This window comes from Amphibalanus amphitrite, unplaced genomic scaffold (assembly GCF_019059575.1).
Source record: "Amphibalanus amphitrite isolate SeventyFive unplaced genomic scaffold, NRLGWU_Aamphi_draft 000018F_arrow, whole genome shotgun sequence".
Lineage (NCBI taxonomy): Eukaryota > Metazoa > Arthropoda > Thecostraca > Balanomorpha > Balanidae > Amphibalanus > Amphibalanus amphitrite.
The window spans coordinates 1724049-1744075 of NW_024881514.1; the positions used below are offsets into that span (position 1 = coordinate 1724049).

Sequence of the window (20027 nt, forward strand, 5' to 3'; positions counted from 1 at the left end):
CGTCTGTTTAGTAGGGCGACAGCCGAACGTCTCTTCTGTGGCCCGTCAGACAGCTGAGAGCGCCGGGTCTGCGCGTCGATAAGGGTCATTTGACGCCTTTGTGTGGCTTACTTTGATCCGTCGTGACACTGAGTTGTGTGATTGCGCCTTGTTGCCGGCTGTGAGAGACACATCTTAATATTTCAGAATACTTTTTCGCTACATATTGTTCTTTTGGCATTCAGCTTTCACTGGTAATCGAAAAAAAAACATGACTATGATTTAAAGATTGTCCTGGACAGCTCGTTGAATAAAATAAAAGATTTTTACGATTTTACAAAAACGCAATTTCTTAAAAAGGCCATCGAACGATTTCTATATAAAATACTGTTTTGGAATCGGCTCACCGTCAGCTTTCGAACGGTATATTTCGTTTCTTTGGTGGATGAAATGACTTTCCGACGAGCCGTGCTGGTTCAACCGCCAACGCATTCCACCTATAAAAATAAAACCAGCATAACGCCTTTTGGGGCGACTAACGGAGCGAGCGAGAGGGTGGGCCTTGCACGTGCGAAATCGCGAGGGGTATCTCCAACTGACTTGTGCACAGCACCCTACTAACCGGTCTCTAGCGATGTGCCAAATTTGAGCACAATCGGCCCAGCCGTTCTCGAGATCTGGAAGCGGCACCCTGCACGTGCGGACATGCAAAATGGGCCCCAACTGACTTTTGCACGGCACCCTGCTAACCGGTCCCTAACCGCGTACCAAATTTGAGCGCAATCGGTCCAGCCGTTCTCGAGATCTGGAATCGACCCCTGCACGTGCGCACGTGCAGCAGCACCCCAACTGTGGCACATGCAAAGGCATTGCCTTGTGGGTGCCTACCTACATGCCAAGTTTCAGCGCAATCGGCCCAGTAGTTACCGAGATATTGCAATTGTTACAAAACTGACACCTCTTCGTCTTGCACGTGCCGTGCCACGTGCATAAGGGGTCACCCACATGCATCGGAAATAGTCCAATACTTGGTAGAAGGAATGAAACTACCCTACAAAAATTACCGCATGTAAATCGGTCAAGTGGTTGCTGAGATATAAGCATCGCAAAAGCGTGACCACGGCCGGCCGGCCGCTCATACTCAGAAATGTCCGTTATTCTACGTAAGACTTCGCTCGCTCCGTAATGAGTGGTAAGGCGGCCAGCGCAGTGCGGCGCGTCCCTGACCCAGCCCAACGCGTCTGTGCCGAGCGTGAGGCCAGAGGGGTATACTGTACCGCTGAACCTGGGTGTGAGGCGGCGCAGTCTACCGCTCCAGTCAAACGCTGGGCCGTCGGGGGGCGAACATCACTTAGTAGGTGAGTGTACAATAAAACAAGGTTCAGTCAGATGGTGTGCTAGTTGCTACTTGCTATGCATCAAAATGTGCAAGAGCTCGATGGGTATGATTAAAAATCAACATGGAATCCCCAGAACTTGGCCATATTACCAAACACAGTGCAGCCTTATCTCTAGGTACAAGGATACTCCAATACCTGACAGCATTCCTCCACCCCACCCCCACCCTGAAGCAGGAAGCACATTCATGAGGTAGACAGACATATTACCTAACCAGCAAAAAGTATGACATTGTTGGTGCTTGGGCATCTCAAATCTGCTGCCCAGCAGGACCTTGTTGTCAGTCACTGTATCTTGTGACCCCAAAGCATAGCTGGTGTTGGCTGGAGCACCTGCAGTCCAGCAAAATTATCCATCTATGTGTCGTATGTGTGTCTTACACTCCGTGCCTTGTGTTTCAGATGTTGCTAATAAAAGCCTAGCATCAGGCATTGTTTCTGAATTACCACAATTTTATTAGCAACATATCGAGAAGAGTCAAGAGTCAACATATCGAGAGACGGATCATCATGGACAAGTACTTGAAGCCTTCGGAGCTCAATATCGACCCAAAGTCTCCATCAGCTGAAGACGAATGGGACATGTGGATTGCCAAGTTCAACGACTTCTTTGATTCCCTGAATTCCTCTCCCAATGCAGACAAGCTGACCCTCCTGCGTGCGTTCATGTCTTGTCCATGCTACAAGCTCATCAAACCAGCCACTACATATGTGGAAGCTGTGGATCTGCTCAAAGCCAGGTTTGTGTTTATTCTGGTGTTTGAATATGGCCATCTCTGAGGCTCAGCCTCAGAGATGGGCCTTGAGGCTGAGCAGGCTGTGGTGGGCCCAAGCCCGCACTGGATCGCAATGGGGCTATGAGGCAAGAGGCAACCAGTGTTCAAACTGAGAATACTGATCTGCGTAGGTCGACGCGAGTTAAAAGGAAGCCACGGTGGATGGACGACTATGATGCGTGATGTGTGAGGTATGCGATGCTGCGCGTTGCGTTGCTTTAGGATCATTCGCTTTGGTTCATTTGCATTTTATGCATTTGCTAGGGAGAAGTTATGTTCTTTTTGACAGGGGGTGAATGTCGTATGTGTGTCTTACACTCCGTGCCTTGTGTTTCAGATGTTGCTGATAAAAGCCTAGCATCAGGATCAGGCATTGTTTCTGATTTACCACACTATGGAGTGTGGACAGGCTCAAGACTGGTAATGGCTTACACCTTCTCCATTGGCACCAAGGCTCATTTACCAAGGTTATGTTTACTGTAGCAGCTTGAATACGGCAGCATTGGTAGTCACTTTCTTCATTTCTTTTACTGCAGGTTTTAGGTTGTAGGTTTTAGGTGGCAGGTTTTAAGTTGTGGGTTTTAGGTTTTAGGCTGTATGCTGTAGGTTGTAGGTTGTAGGTAAGATAAGGTATTAGGTAAGGACAAGTTACATATTTCTTAACATTTTGTTTTCATTTTTCTAATTTGAATTCATTCTCTAATTCAGTTGGTACTGGTAGCATCATATGCATGCCATCTTAGGTATTGGTGCTGCCATATTATAACACCAGAATAAACACGACCTTACCTTAAACCTTGATGCCAATCAAGAAAGTGTATGCCATGTTTTCTGAGGTTGACTGGAGGTTTGAACTTACTCATCTAAATGCTTGTAGTTCTTTTGATAAGTTTGCAAGTATCGTCCAAACCAGTATCAAAGAATGCATTCCTCGTAAGAAAGTACAAGCAAAAGACAAGCCACCATGGCGAACAATTCCGCCTCCCAGCCTGATCAGAGTTAAACAAAAGGCGTGGGCAAAATATAAAAGGGCGAGACTGTGCAGTGGGCGCAAGTCTTCAGCAGCAATGGAGGCCTTTTCATCATTTGCTACTATTAATAAGGATTTGAGGTGTTTTGAAGTCAAGTCACGTGCGCAGTATGAGAATGGCCTCATTGACAGGTTCAAGGAAAACCCTAAGCTCCTCCATTCATACATTAGCAGTAAAAAATCTAATCCTTCATCGGTGGGCCCTCTTAGGCTCCCAAGTGGAGAGCTCTGCTCTGACCCATTAGCCATGGCCGAATGTTTAGCCTCGTCCTTTTCATCCGTGTTTTGCAAAGTTGTCCCAACACGTCAAGAGCCACATCAGGTACATGATGAACACATTGACCCTGTAAATGTGTCTGTTGAAGGTGTTGAAGCAAGGCTGTTATCACTTGATTCTAGTACTGCCATGGGGCCTGATGGTATTCACCCTCTGGTGTTGAAAAATTGTGCTAAACAGCTAGCCCGCCCTCTGAGCGTAATCTTCAAGCGCTCCTTGGGCGAGGGTTTGGTTCCCAAGGCATGGAAAAGGTCAGTGGTAATACCCATTTTCAAGAAAGGTCACAGATTTGTCCCCCTTAACTATAGACCTGTGAGTCTTACTCCTATATGCTGTAAAACTCTCGAGCACTTGATTGCTGATCATCTGATGGACTACCTGAGTGAACACAACATATTGTCCCACCACCAGTTTGGTTTTAGACGGGGAAGATCAACGGTTGAGCAATTGCTACTGGTATATGAGGAAATCTACAGATTGGTTGACTCAGGGAAGACAGTGGACCTCATCTTGTTTGACTACAGTAAGGCCTTTGACAAAGTCTGTCATAAAATCCTGCTTGACAAGCTGAAATCTATTGGTATTGATGGGAAACTCTTAAAGTGGATCGCCAGTTTCTTGGAAGGACGGGAAATGCAGGTTGCTGTAAAAGGTCAGCTCAGTAGCTACAGACCAGTTGAAAGCGGGGTCCCTCAAGGTTCTGTGCTTGGTCCATTGTTATTTCTTATATATATAAACCATATCGGCTCGAATTTAACTTCTAGTTATAAGATCTTCGCTGATGACTTGAAGCTATATGCATGTGTTAATCCACCTATGTCAGATGCTTGTCCTGGTGCTGCTCAATCCATTCAAACAGATATTTGCACACTGCACCGTACATCCGAGTCTTGGGGGTTGACTTTAAACAGAGACAAATGTGCTGTGTTGCGCTTCACTCGTAATTCTAGAGAGCAGGCTCCTCCAGAGTACTTTTTGGATGGCAGCCCTTTACCGACCCGCAAGGCTCATGGCGACCTAGGCTTGCTGGTAGACGACAGGCTCAAATTTCATGAACATGTATCTTCTGTTTCGCACAAAGCATTTGGACTTTGTCAGAGCTTCTTAAAGTCAACTGTGTGCCGAACACCTGAATTTATGATGTTTTTGCTTACAACACATGTCAGACCGTTGATAGAATATGCGTCATGTTTATGGAACACCGGGTACAAAGAGGATCTCAGGAAACTTGAACGGGTACAGCGCATGTGGACTAGGAATATCAGAGGTCTCGAGGGATTGTCCTATGGAGAGAGGCTGAGTGAACTGAACTTGTACTCAGTGCAAGGTAGGCTCTTGAGAGCTGATCTAATCCAATATTGGAAAATATTCCATGATCTTAGCTGTATTAAGCCTGAGGATATGTTCACTCGGCCTCCTCATAGTGGCACTAGAGGGCATCGCTTCAAAATCCATGTAACACGAGCGGTCTCAGATGTGCGCAAGCGATGTTTTTCACACAGAAGCGTAGCCCTCTGGAACGGACTGCCTGATAATGTAGTAGCCGCAGGAAGCCTGAGCACCTTCAAAACTGCATTGTCTCGAGCGATACATGATGACCTGTACAAGTTTGCTGAGTGAGTTCCAACTCACTCAACTCACTTCAACGACTTGTTAAAGCATTTATTATCAGGAAATCAGTGATTGTTCTACACAGACATGTTACCAGTGGACACATCAAATCCAGTTAAACCACAGCGACAGACGACGGGCAATGTTTGTTGGTGAACTGGCGTGTCCTTTGATCATGGGTTCCCATCATGTCTACTACCATATCCTTATGGCTGCTAGGCAAGGAGAACCCTACCAGGTGAGAGAACCAGGTGAGAGCCAGTGACGCCGCTGATACCGACAGGTTTCACACGAACCCAACAATTTATGATCTCAAACTTGAACATGTGAAACAAGCTTGACACAGCTGAACGTTATTGGAGACCAGGGCCCTGTTTCACCGGTGATAGCAGCACGCTGCTATCAAATTGCGCGAGCTGACGTAATGTGATGACGTCATACTGCTGACGTAAGGGACAATTCTGGCGCACGATTGCCGCAATATTGTTTTACGTCATCAGCTAAATGTTCGAAGTTAATGTCCAAATTTTTCCTAAACCCAACTTCTTTCAAATACATCATATTGAAAAAATATATATCAAAAATATATATACTATCATGACTGCGTAAACTCTTACTTTTAGGCTCATACATCACTTAATGCCGCCGCCAAGGTCGCGGCAATCGTGCGCCGGAACTACCCATTACGACAACAGTATGGCGTCACGACATGACGTCAGCTCGCGAAACGTGATAGCAGCTTGCTGCTATCACCGGTGAAACAGGGCCCAGATCAGATACAATGTAAAATCTTTTGACAGATTATGGCCAAGAAACAAAAGCCTACAGCCTCACCTTTGAATGGTGCCATTCCACCCAGGATTCACTGTGTCCTTTTCTCCCTTCAATTCATGAAATTATTCGGAAAAGCAACAATCTGTCAAAGGAACAATCAAAAATCAGAATCATTGTGAGGTCAAGGACCAGTTTGCAATCGGACATTAGTGATTAAAGGGACCCTCCCACCTTCAAAAAAGTTAATGAATTGGCATAAAAGTGATGTAGCGTGAATCACAAAGAGCGAAAATGAACATCTACCAAATTTTACCGGAAAATATTCAACCGTTTTCGAGATATAAGACTTTTATTTTTGTTTACTTTTTGGGAACTACGCTGTTTCTATGACGTCACATAAAGGTTTTATTTACGTCGGCATTTGGAAGCAATAATTTGGTATCAAAGTGCGACAAATATTGCGCGAATGATGCGTTTATCTTATCAAGGTCAATATATGATGGCCAACAAAGGATTCCAGGACAATTCTTCTTATGGCATTTTTTCGTATCGCAATTCTTCGTCTGCAAATCTTCGTCAGGGCATTTATTCGTATCGCATTACTTTGTCTCGCATCAGGGTATATGAAAATCGGCTCGCATTTCTTCTTCAACGCAAATATATGCAAGAGTAAGCATTGATGGACAAATAAATGCACCGACGAAGATTTGTAGACGAAGAAATGCGGACGAAGAAATGTCATGCGAGGACTCGTTCGTGTACCATGACATTTATGTGATTTCAAAGTCAAGGTTCACAGCTGATCTGCTAAATCAAGCCAAGAATCCAAACTATCAAAAAACTATAAATATTTGTTTGTCTGTCACAGAGGTCTCAAGCAATATAAGGTTGACATATGTTGAATCAAAAATCTACTGCCACAACTCACATCTCCTGCCTTAGTTTATCATTGTTGTTTTAACTTGCTTTCAAGAGAAACAGAAGCCAGTATCTGATATCACTTCACATGATTGTTTCAAGATCTGAGTTCAAATGGAATTAAAAGCAAGATCAAGATGAAACAGGGATTATTGCTGTTAAAGTAGTTTGGCCATGATACAACAGGCACATAAATCATTAGCCAAATCAAATACTGGTTGGTTTGTCAAGATGTTTGTTGTCTGTCGTCTGTCGAGCTGCTATGAACACTGAACGCTCTCACTCTTACTTTAAAGAGAGTAGTTTAAGTTGAATGGTAGTGAGCTGTAATTAGACAAAGCAGCTATTCAGTGCTCACATCAAGCCAGGCTAGGAAATGGCATCAACTGTGGTGGGAGGAAGCAGGTTCGGCAGGCCTATGTTGTAAACTTCTGTTTTGTCTTGTGTTTGATCAACTGATGTTTTCTGCTCTGTTTTGTGCAGTGATAGTAGCAGGTAACTGCATGCTTGTCAAATTATGTGAATAAACGAATTCATAACATTGCATTTTTCTCTCCATGCAAGGAACAAGTAAGATGTTGTAGAAAATGTAATAGAGGGCTGCATTGCTGATTTCATGCACTTTATCAGAGCTTTATTTAGAATTGCTTTCCTGAAAGCTACACACATGACACAGGCCACAGCACTGAAATTCACAATGTCATAGCTTTTGGCAGAAAAAAAGAAGACTTGCCTAGGTAAAATTGGCTGAAAGTATGGCAGAGCAGGTCTTGATGCGTATGCCCAATGCCCATCCGTGTGCTTGCCGAAGCCAAACTGACTGCAACACATTAACTCTGACCCACCATGGTGGCTGGCATATCCTGAACTTTCACCACTCTAAACAAGACAACTTTCAGTCCTCAGCATTGTATTAAAACACTGTACATGGCAGTTGACACTCAAAATTTGTTTCAGTGCCATCCACGGACAACATCAGTCGCCATTCACCAGGCCAGTAAAAACAGAATAGATAATAGCTTCAAACCCATGTAGTCAGAGTTACTAGGTCTGCACCTCAAAACAAAATCCAGGTGACATTCACCACGCCAGTAAAAAAACAGGTAGGTACTTAGGTAACGTAACAGCTTCAAATCTGGTAACATGTTGGTCGGACTTAACACTACCATATGTACATGGAATAATATGATACCAAACAATAGTGCAACCATTCTGGACAACAAAAGTGTATGATAAAATTAATTTAGAATACTTTGTCAGCATGATTTACGAGCACAGGCAGGTGTTACCTACCAGCCTTCTCAATGCTCGTAAAACCAACATTGTAGTTTTGATTTTACCTTACATGATAACACACTTGGCTGCAATGGCACATTTAATTTAACACTGTGAAAAGACCAGTTATAACCACATCACAAGCACAATTGCACCTCATGCCGACATCCTTTTCCAAAGACAGTCAGCAGCGTCTTTCGTCAAAACTGGAAGATCAATCCCCTTTCAACTGTTAACATCAAAAATATTTCGTCATGGTGTGATCTCCTATGGAAACCTTGCGGGAAAAGAATTAATGTCAATTGTCAGCTCTTCAAATTTCTTTGGACTTAAACTTGCAGTACCATATCCAGTTTGCTTTGATATTTTGTTTTTCATTCCATGTTGAAGTTGAACACCAAGCTCCAGATATAGCAGGCAGCTTGATCATCTTCGGCCTTGGTATAATATCAGTCCAAGTTCCAGTGGTGGGTATCTTCTAATATTCAAATTAAAATGAAAAGCAATAGGCTTTCTCAGCGCCGACGACGGATTTCACGTTGATAAAAAAGGGAGCTCAAGGTCAGCAAAACTCGGGTTCAAGGAATGGCGGGCGTTGAAATGACTGCTGACGTCATCAACAAACCGCTAATGGTTAAGAGATAGGGACTAAGCTGGTCCCACCCTGCAAGTAAAGGGAAGAAATTTCTTGAACACCATAAAGCTGCGGGGGTTGCGACCAGGATAAATGGTGGTTTCTGAGCCTGGCCGCAAACTTGGCTATCTCAACTCAAAACTAATGTTAAGGTGGGATGGTCCCTTTAATCAACCTAAAGAGCTAGATAAAGTACCATTCGTTTCCCATTTTACGAACCACACCAACACATATCTCAGATATACCTACCTACCAGGCATCTTGGTTACACCGGTTATATCCCTGATGACCGATGGGCCAAATAACCCTTCCAGACAGTGTAGCGCGCATCAACAGCGACACCGCGCGTCGTAGCAGACTGAAAGAAACACGTGAGAAACACCAAAACACGTGATTGGTTCAAGATACTAAGAAACAGGTAGGTCAGATGTTTTGAGTGACGCCCAAGCACCGCCCAAGTCATAAATCTGACGCATCGGTTACATTTATGGTTACATTTCTCAAGACCCACGTGACTATTGTGATAAGTTTTGGGGTGGGACTAAATGCGACCCCCACCGGACACGATTTGGTAGCCGAGGTCTGTGACGTCAGCTGGGCGTGAAGTTTTCCCTTCACCATAGGCTTTACACACAAATTGGCCAAAGTTCATGCCAGGATATCTCAGTCTGGAAGTGCAAAAAAGATTAAATCTTGGCGTCATTAGATTCAGTGTTTCATTTTATATCTGTAAACGTCCATTATTAGGCCTCAAAGAAGGTACAAGTACTCGAAATCGAAGTTCAAGAAGATGCTGTCGTGTGCATGATCTGGTAGCATCACGTGTTCTCTTTACAGCAGTTTATTGATAATTTCAAAATCTAGTTACACGATTGCTGCTTCAAACAACATAAATAATACATCTTCAACATTTATTACTTCCGTTTAGGTCGGGTCCGTATCAAAGCGTCCAAGACCGCAGCACCCAAAGTACGCAACATCCAAAACCGCAGCGTCCAAAGTACGCAACGTCCAAAATACGTCCAAAATCGGGTTTATAGGGGGCATTCACAAAGTCCAAAACCGAAACATCCAAAACCGCAACTTCCAAAAACGTATCATCCAAAAAACGCAACATCCAAAGACGCAACATCCAAAGTACGTAACCTCCAAAACCACAACATCCAAGACCACGACATATCCAAGGCACGCAACATCCAAAACCAACCTAACCTAACCTAACCTAACCTAACCGAACCTAACCTAACCTACTGATTTTTGCCTATCCCTAACCCAACCTAACCTAACCTAACCTACTGATTTTCGCCTACCGGGGATAAGGAAACCCAACCTAACCTAACCTAACCTAACCTAACCTAACCTAACCTAACCTAACCTAACCTACTGATTTATGCCTACCGGGATAAGGAAACCTAACCTAACCTAACCTAGCCTAACCTAACCTAACCAAACGGGTTTGGATGTTGCGTACTTTGGATGTTGCGTACTTTGGATGTTGCGTACTTTGGATGTTGCGTACTTTGGATGTTGAGTACTTTGGATGTTGCGTACTTTGGATGTTGCGTACTTTGGATGTTGCGGTTTTGGATGTTTCGGTTTTGGACGTTGTGAATGCTCCCTATATACCCGATTTTGGACGTATTTTGGACGTTGCGTACTTTGGACGCTGCGGTTTTGGATGTTGCGTACTTTGGATGCTGCGGTTTTGGACGCTTTGATGGTCCCCCGTTTAGGTCACAACATTGCAAAAAGCGAAGATCACCACCGTAGTCACGTGACCAAAGGTGTAGCGGGGGGTTGGGACAAACGCTTGAAGGGTTCTAATTTTTTAAAATAAATTATATAGTTTTCGTGATGAAATTGAAAGATTGTAATTTTTCATTACATAATACGAATTTTCGTATGTGGGATATTTTATTTGTAGGCGGAATTCTCCACATAAAAAATGATAATGACGTCACGGGGGCTTTACTCAAACCAACTCAAAACATCGGACCTACCTGTTTCTTATAGGTATCTTGACTAAATGCTTACTTCGAAATCTAAGCTACGTTGCGGCATTGGCGGTTATGTGCGGCGTGTATGCCGCATGATTAGTAAGCGGCGACCACTAAATTAAAGACTCAAACGCTCCGACCGGTTCTCAATGAATAACACTGCATACCAAAAATGCCAACCGCTCTCGTCATAAGATATTCAGCTTTAAATAACTAGGTTATCTACATCATCATTTTGAACCAAATTAATACTTTCAACTTAACTCACTCATTCCTTCCTTTGTTGTCTCCAAACAGTCTTTCGATTGTCTGGAAATCGTATGCTAAATCCCGGGTCTGTATGCGACTGGTGCATATAAAGGCCGATAAAACTTAAAAGAATTTGAATAGGCTCTGGCATGCGATTTCCTGGCTACCCAAAAAAGTCTGTTTCAGTCTTGCTATCAAAACATGACCTCGCCCGCACAGGGGGGGGGGGGTTGATGCAACCCCCTAAGGTTTTTCGCGAATAACTCGCTTAAAAAGCGGCTGATCGCGACGAAACTTTCAGTACCCTCGCATTGATCAATTTAAAACCCATCCTGAAAATTTCATGACCCTGACCCAAATGACCTTTGACCTGTGACCTACTTTTCGAGACCATGTTTGGCCGGAACCGCGATTCAGCGTATGTCGGCTCGCATTAGCAGCGCGTTTGCAGTCTTTTCGTGGTTTCAAGCGTTCAAACATGTGATATGATGTTGCCCCCATGCATTAGGGTGGGTGTCAAGGTCACCTGAAGGTCAGGTCAGGTCATTGACCTTTGGTGACCTCGGTTCACTTTTTCGAGTTTGACATGTTTCTAGGTCAGTTTTTTTCGAGCTGAATTCGAATTAACCCGCGCACCGACGGGGGTCTGCGCCAACTTAGTTCCGACGGGGGGGGGGGGCGGATAACCGCCCCCCCCTGAGATCTCGAGAACGAAGCAAGATAGCGACAAGCGGTAAACGGCATCGGATACGCACGGTCAAGATCTACAATTTTTACTAAGGTCATTTTCAGGTCAGGTCAAAGATGACGTCACAGGGGTCGAAAAATGCAAAATGGCGGCGCTAGATATGGAGAGAGTTTTTCTCGAATAACTTTCGAATTAGTCAAGATAGGAGCAAACTAAGGGCATCATCGTGATCCTCTCGTCAATCCGCATCGAATGATATATATGTTGACCTCGAAAGGTCAAGGTCAAAGGTTGACCTCAGGTCACGTGACCTCGAGGTCATCATGTATATCATTCGATGCGTCTTGACGAGCTGAACACAATGAGACCATCCACGCGGCTGTATCTTGTTCCTGTACGGAGTTATTGGCCAAACACCTTTGGTGACCTTTGATGACGTCACATGACCTCACAGCTGCTCAACAGCAAAACAGACCTCAAGGTAGTGAAGGTTGATCGTATATGAAGTCATGTATGGTATATGGGGCCATTCCGACCCGTTTTAGTGGTAAAAATAGGGAGTTGATTTTTCCCCCATTGACTTATAATGGGGAGGTCGCGAAATTGACCTGACCTTAGGTCACCGATATCAAAATTCCGAGATATACAAATTGTAGTTACTAATGACCTTATAACATCCTGCGACTTTCAAAGGCCTCCGACATCTACTGTAGCTCTGGCACGGTGACAAAGTTGCAAAAAAGTGAATTGAGGTTGGGTCATTCAAAGTGACCTGGTGACCTGACCTTAAAAGGTAGGAGGTTCAAACTTGCACACCATGGGTAAAATTGATGAGGGAATAGTCATACCAAATTTCGCGGCGCTACGCGCCGCGGTTTTTCCGCTATCCGCGAAAAACCTCAGGGGGGGGGGCGGATATCCGCCCCCCCCCGTCGGTGCGCGGGTTAAGCAACCACATGAACGTTTACAAAGTAGTTTTGGTGCCTTCGTAACATGTTACGAGGCTGTCAGAGGCGGTTGACACCTACTACAAATACCTGGCAGGACCTCTACTGGTTGACCTGACCTGACCTAACCCGACCTGGCCTAAATGAATGAAGACATCATCTGTGATCAAAACTAGCATGATATTCGTGATCAGCACCCCGAAAAACCCCATAGCAGCCACACTACGACGTTCTAACAGGTCCCAATTTTCCCGCCTTTTGGGTCATTGACCTGACCTGGAAGGTCAACCGATGACCTAGGACCTTAGAATTGGGTATCATCGGCTTTCTCTCGTCACGGGCAACACGCTCGTTTTTTCCGCGAAGCTCTAGCTTGATCAGGAGCGAAACGGCAAGGGGTTATACCTTATACGTTCGCGGCTGAGTATTAATTTGGTTCAAAACAATGATGTAGATAAGTTAGTTATTTAAATCTAAATATCCTATGACGAGAGCGATGGACATTTTTGGTATGCAGTGTTATCCATTGAAAACAGGTCAAAGCTATTGAATTTTTAATTTAGTGGTCGCCGCTTACTAATCATGCGGCATACACGCCGCACATAACCGCCAATGCCGCAACGCAGCTTAGATTTCGAAGTAAGCATTTAGTCTCACCCTAAGTTTTGTATTTTGCAATGTTTCTGCCTAACAGAAATTATTAGAACTTTACAATTAATTATAAATGTTGTTTAAAGTAGAATATGAGTACCTAACTACGTCTTAAATTATGGATAATAAACTCTAAGCAGTTCACGTGATGCTACCAGATTCTGTGGTCAGACAGCATCTTCTTCAACCTAAATTTTCAGCACTTTGCACTTTATTTGAAGCCAAATGATGGGCGTTTTGAGACACACCATGGAACACTGAATCTAATGATGCCAAAGTTATATCACTTCTTGCTAATATGCAGACTGGGGTATCGGATATCTCATATCCTCAATCCTGGCTCAAACTTTGGTCAGTTTAGTTTATGCATAGGTGTATGAAAAACTTGAAGCCAGTTTAGTTTTTCGTCAGATGACTCGGCTACCAAATCGTGTCCGACTGGGGTTCACGTGATTGCCTCGCCGGGCGTGTTTCGTTTTTGCAACCAAGGAAAGGCGCTATACCCGGAGATGCTCTTTTCCAACCAAACCAGTCCAAACCAAACCTAACCTACAAACCTACAACCGGCCAATAGTTTCTGTGGACGACCGGCTGCGAACCCGAGACCCCTAGATCAAGAGGCATGCATGCCACATGTATGTACACTGTACATACAGCAAGTAGCGCCATGAGTGGTGCATCGGTTGCATATGGGTTGGATGTGGCAGAGGCCGCTGGAGGCGGGAACAGGTGGCGCCACAGTTGGCCAGCTCCTCGAGGCGCCCAGGACCGGCCCGTCGCCGTGGCCGCTCGCTCGGTGCGGTCAGTCGGACCTCGGCGACGGGCGCGGCCGTGCCTGTGCGGGCCGCTCTGGTGTAACCGCCCCGACAGGCGCACACAGCCCTGAGGCTCCTATGGCAGTGGGCGTGCGTTTTTAGCTCCGAGATTGCTCGCGGTGCGGCTGTACAGGAACTGAGACTATCATTTTGCGATGTCAGCGAGGCCAATGAAAGAGACCAAAGCCTGAGGGAAGTGGATCTGGATTAGAGGATCACCCCAAACACCTTTCTGCTGTTCCGGTGGTCATGTGCACTGACTGTGTGCCCGACATGACCTGACCTGACCTGAGCCGGTTGGATGCTGGAGGATTACGTTGGGGACCTGACCTGACGCGAGGTCACAGGTCACCAGACGATGGTGTGCCGCTGGCCGTGGTCTCAATGGCCTGTGGTGGCCACTCTTCTTCTGGTGTGGTCACAATCTGCATTGTTCGGTAAGACAAATTAGCGCAACTAGCTTTATTTAGAGATGATGTGGCAGGACACACATAAAGTGACACTTCTTTATGAGTTAACAATGCGGTACAAGCGCATGAGTAAGCTCAAAGGTGCAAATGGCAAGTAGGTATAGGTAGTGTGTTACAAAATTAGGCACCTTGCCAATGTAGGAAGGTACCTATGTAGCCTACTTATAATACGGTCTACTGTTACACCTGCTAATGACAACAACAGCTAATAACACCAGCTAATGCTAATGATACGTATGTGAAATTGCGTGATTTAACCCGGCAGTTGCTGGGGTATTTCGCCACCCACCGTTTGCTGGGGGGGGGGGGGGGCGTTAAACGCCCCCAGCCGATAACTCGAGAACCAATAGGCGCAGCGAAACGTACGAGGCGGCAAACGAAAGAGCGCGACGAGACGCTTCAGATGAGTACTTTAAAGTTGAGTTTTGAGGTCACAGGTCGGGTCAAACACCTGAAATCGGCCTTTCAGTAGCATGGACTTTTCAGGACTTCGCAATGGGCGCCTCTCGTCATAAACTCTGTCAAAATGGTGCACAATCCGTCGTATAAGGCCTACAAGAGTGTCAGCTCCATGTAGGGGTCAGTCAAGCATAGGTCAGGGTCAAGGTCAGGTCAACCGGGTAGGCACATATCCCCGAAAATCAAAACTGATATTCGCAGCCCGTGACACATGTTTTATGGGTAATTTGGGGCGTAGAACACGATGGTGACATTCATTTTATCATATGTGTACGTGTTTGGCTCAAAAAGTTAAATTTAAAAAATGCATGTATCATGGTCGTGAAGTAGTCACGAGAAATTGCCAAGATTCAGTTCAAGATTTTGGAAAATGCGGAACGATAATCAATAATCGAAGATAGCCATTTGATTACTCATGGTATTGGCAGTCTAATGGCGTTTACGGCATGTCTGTATGTCTATTCTGTGATTTTATATGATTTTTTGAACATACGCCGTTTTTGGTCGAAAATTCAAAAATCATGACGTCACTAAAACCTCGATATCTCAAAAAAATTTCCGACCGATTTTTTTTGAAACTTTGTCACAATAAACTTCAATCAATTCCCTACAGGTACCCAAAATTTGGCGCGCCTGCGGCGCGCCGTTTTTATGCTATGGCCCGGCGAAAAAAGTGGGGGCGTTTAACGCCCCCCCCCCCCAGCAACTCGCGGGTTAAGGGCACAAGCAGATACCATTACCACTGTATGTGTTGAGCATGCCCATTCGCCACCGTCGGCGGAAAAAAATGTTTGTGGATAAGTCAAGGCCCTAAAACGATAGCGAAGTATGTTCATGTAAGGGTTTCAGTTTGATGCCAATGCCCTAATTAAAAATGAGTAACGTTTTTAACCACTGTCATACCCAGTCGATAAACAGCATGCACTGGGGGTTAACCCCACTTTTTATGCCACTTAAAATGCCACTTTTTATCTTTGATGAAATATGTTCACGCAAAACTCTCGACCCAAGAAAGATCGGTGCTATCCCACAAGTCTTTTTTTCTCTCTAAAGATCGCTAAGAACACATTTAAGTATAGAGATGAAACACTGAAAATGCGCATACCTGACATTTAATTTTATATGGATTTGTTAACAACAACTGCACTTTTAGCTCAAGTCAGGTCGAGTAGGCATGGACCTGTGATTTCATTAGTATACCTACCTATGCAGTATGCAAAGTTAAAAATATCATAATTTTGCACCGCCCTAATTGCCCGGGTGTCTTACGCAGGGACAACCTTTTCCAGAGGTCAACACCCTAGACACCTTTCCCAAGCAAAAACTGCACCATTCGACGCAGCGGAGCATGTCGAACACGATGTAATGGTGTCAAATCGCTATCACACCTCTATATAACCACTATCAGCGACCAACGAGATTATTTATCGAATGCCCTGATCCAATCCAATTAGTGGTAAAGTGATCTTGGATTCGACCTCATTGTCTCTGACTTGACTGCAAAGGCCCTAGGCTGACCTAGGACAAAGAAACTGGGCAACATTCTCACTCGTAGCATCTCGTAAAGCAGAGATGCTAATCATCAGTGTGAAGGCACCTGCTTATTTCTCCCATTGCGTTTGGGATTAATTAAAATAAGCTATGCACGAACTCCACAAGTTTCATACCGTGCCCGGCAGCACTGTCTCCGTGCCCTTTTCAGAGTGGTGTGAAAAGGCTCAATGTTGTGACAATGGCACGGCACCTGGCATGTGCGGTCTGAACGGTGTGCTGGAATCCCGCAGCAACGATAAAACCGAGGAGCATTTTGCTAATGGTGAAACGCTCGTTTGCAACCGCAGGCTTTAGTCAATTTTCAACCCGTCACGGACACAATATAGGCATAATTCGTTGCATAATATTAGACATTCCGTTTGAGCATTGCGTTGACGTCGTTGTTTTACAACTAGAGTACATAATTTTTATTTTCCACGGTGTTATGCACATTGCACATTATACAAACGGCCCCGGGCCCACATTCACAATACAATGGTAGCGACATATTGGCATATGATCAGAAGCTCTCAAGAACATTTTTTGGTATGAAAAGCTACCTTTTGTTTCAGTGTTCCGCTCAAATCAGCTAGGTCGAACCTAACAACCTGTTTGTAAAGTTATAGATGCGTCGTGTAGAACGTATCCAGTTTTATTTGCTTTATGTCCTAGGTACAGTCAGTCCAATTGATCAAGAAGTCATGGTCGTAGTCATGTCATGGTCGTATAAATTCTTAATTTCATCCTTGATCAGACACACTCAAATACCTACCTACATGTTTTGGAAATTACTTCTAGGATTTTTTTAACATGCAATTTTGGTAAATAATGTAACTTTATCAATTACGAATCATTTACACCCACAAATGCTACTTTGCCAAAAATGCAAGAACTGGCGTTTAAGGAATAAGGAAATAAGGAATAAGGCGATCAGGTGATAAAGAAAATGTGTAGCGCGAGTTGGTGCACTTGTTTCTTGTAAAAGTGTCACGAATCACGAATAATACATATATTACGATCTGGCGTATAAATTTGATGCTCAGTTGAGAATGTTCACCTCGTTTGAGGCTGCACCTGTAGGTAATGGTTTGAGGCTGCGCCTCAAGCGTAAGGAACCTATTCGCTTCTATTTGTTGTACTGTGTGACATAAGCACAGTATTCGACAGATCGTACTTTGGTTGCCCATGACTTGCACTTAAAAGTTTTTTTTCAATGTCTTGCCTGCTTTATAGTAGAATCACGGTCAGTGAACAACGATAGAAAAAAAAAACGAAAAAAAAACGATAGGTCATTTCTAATACCAGGGGCATTCCACGATAGATCGTACCAGGCCCGTCACCCTCATCTCTCAGATTTGAATGAAAATTGGTACAAGGGGTTATCATAGGCTCCAAAAACACCTGCCAAAATATCAGACTTCTCAGATGAAAACTTTTTGAGTTACATTGCATAATATTTTCTTAACTTCAGATTGTAAGGGTGAGTTTGATGAGCTATAACTCAAAAACGAGCTAAGCAAGCAACAAACGGTAAACAGCTTTGAATTAACGATGAATCAAAGATAAATACAGTATTTTTAAAATTGGAAAGAAAAGCTTTACATATTGAAAAAAGTCGTAGTATTTTTTTTAATTGTCTATAATGGCCCTTGGGACCAAAATTTTTGCCATTTTCATTTCTTCAAAATAAACCTCAGGTCCTTTAAAATCGACATGCAAAAAATTAGAAAGGTGTTCTTTCTATAAGTTCCTCATTTAAATGTATACAAAATGGGTTTCCGGGGGGTCGGTACGACCCCAGCTCGCCGTTTCGCCTCTAATGGAGCTAGAACCTTGCGGAAAAAACGAGCATGTGCGCCGTTACAAGATGCATCGAATGATACCAAATTTTAAGGTCTCGGGTTCATTGGTGACCCCTGAGGTCATTTCAAGTGACCCAAAATTACGGGTCCGGTTTTTGATAGATAACTTCGCAACAAATGGTCGCAGAGCCGCGATTTTAGCATCTTTGTGTTTGCCTAGCTCCGGCGCGTCGAATGGTATACTGTTTGTTCTGGTGAAGTCAGCTTAAGTCGCTGACCTCGGGTAAGAACACTGCCGTGTATTTGGCTCCGCGCCCCGACCGGGCGGCCCAGCCGGCAGCCAGCCCCCGGGCATCACGTGACCGCCCCGAGTCCGCGGCAAAGCCAACCAGCGCGGCGCTGGACAAACAGCGCCGCTACAGAGATGGTTAACAGTCGGGTCAGGCCACGAAGCTGGGTGAATGAGATCATTTTGCACATCATTCGATTCGCAAGGTCTTCCCGAGTCCATTGGTAGCCTTCCCGTCTCTCTAGCTCATTTTGATCGAGAGTTATTGACGAAAAACTCTTATGACCCTAGTGACGTACGAATGACGTCACGCAAGGTCAACAACGCAAAAGTGAGGCAAAGATGACTTCAATTGAACTTTCCAGTAACCAGTGATGTCACTAGGCAGCTTTACCACACCATTTGTAGGCTCTCTTCCAAAATCACAATTCGAGACCATTACGGTGACGCAAAATAAGTACATTTATAGAAAGAACACCTTCCTAATTTTTTGCATACTACTTAAAAATGATCCAAAAATGTTTTTAAGCAAATAAAAATTCAAAAAAATTTGGTCCCAAAGGCATAAAAATGCAAATGAAAGGAAACTCGAGGTGTTATATATAAAAAATATTATAAATTTCAAAATTTTAAAAATGCATATTATTCTTTGTTTCAATGCAAGTTCAATGCCGTATAGCATTTGGCATTTGGATTATCCGTCTTAGAGTTACAGCCCGCCAAATTTGGGGCTGCAACGCAAGATCCAAAACATGTTATACACTATAACTCAAAAACCACTCGTCTGATAAGCCTGAAATTGTTACAGGAGGATTCAGAGCCCCTGATTACCCCTTAGACCAATTATCGTTAAAATCCGAGAGATGAGGGTGTCAAATTGGAAAAAAGTGGTACGATCTATCGTGGAATGCCCCACCAGTTATGTAGTATCTATGGCGACCGTTTCGGTTAAGTTTACTCCCTGCCAGATGGATAACTGTTGCAGCATTTTCGTTTTGTTCCGTTTCTTCGCAACTCGCATGCAGTATACTTGAGTGGAAGGGGACAAGCGTTGCATGTACGCTGCTTTTTTATACAGGATTTGAGTCGTCTCTTTTGACCTATGTTCATCCTGCCCAGTGCTCATGTTAAAGTGATAAGAAGGTACTAAGTAGTTTGGGGGGGGGGGGGGCATATCGCACCCGTTTTTATTTCATGCATGTTTGTTCACTATGAACGTTCGCTTGTTCAAAATCTTATTTTTCTCGACTCTTAATGAAAGGATTTAAGCTATCACAGGAAACATTTGTCGCCTGCCTTTAATTGACTTTTTTACTAAGTGCCACCTCGAAGGTGAAGAAAATTTTCCTCATTCATGCTTTCACCAGTCAAGCTGCTTACATCAAGCATAAGGCAGACGGAAGATACTTCAATGTAAACGTGCATAGAGACGCCCGGGAGACACTTCCCGACAGAA

The 20027-nt window shown here is 44.2% G+C and overlaps 2 protein-coding genes across 2 annotated transcripts in view; one reads left to right on the plus strand and one right to left on the minus strand.

Moving 5' to 3' along the window:
• The window catches only part of LOC122388892 (adenosine deaminase-like), a 90527-nt gene extending 84575 nt beyond the window's left edge, over positions 1-5952 (minus strand). The window contains exon 1 of the mRNA XM_043380394.1: positions 5905-5952. The gene's annotated coding sequence lies outside the window, so the exon portion shown is untranslated. The remainder of the gene's footprint in view (positions 1-5904) is intronic.
• An 8026-nt stretch (positions 5953-13978) lies between these two features.
• Positions 13979-20027, plus strand: part of LOC122388925 (protein sidekick-1-like) — a 48460-nt gene continuing 42411 nt past the window's right edge. Inside the window, exon 1 of the mRNA XM_043380439.1 lies at positions 13979-14455. Coding sequence (XP_043236374.1) covers positions 14377-14455 — 79 coding nt within the window. The 5' untranslated portion in view covers positions 13979-14376. The remainder of the gene's footprint in view (positions 14456-20027) is intronic.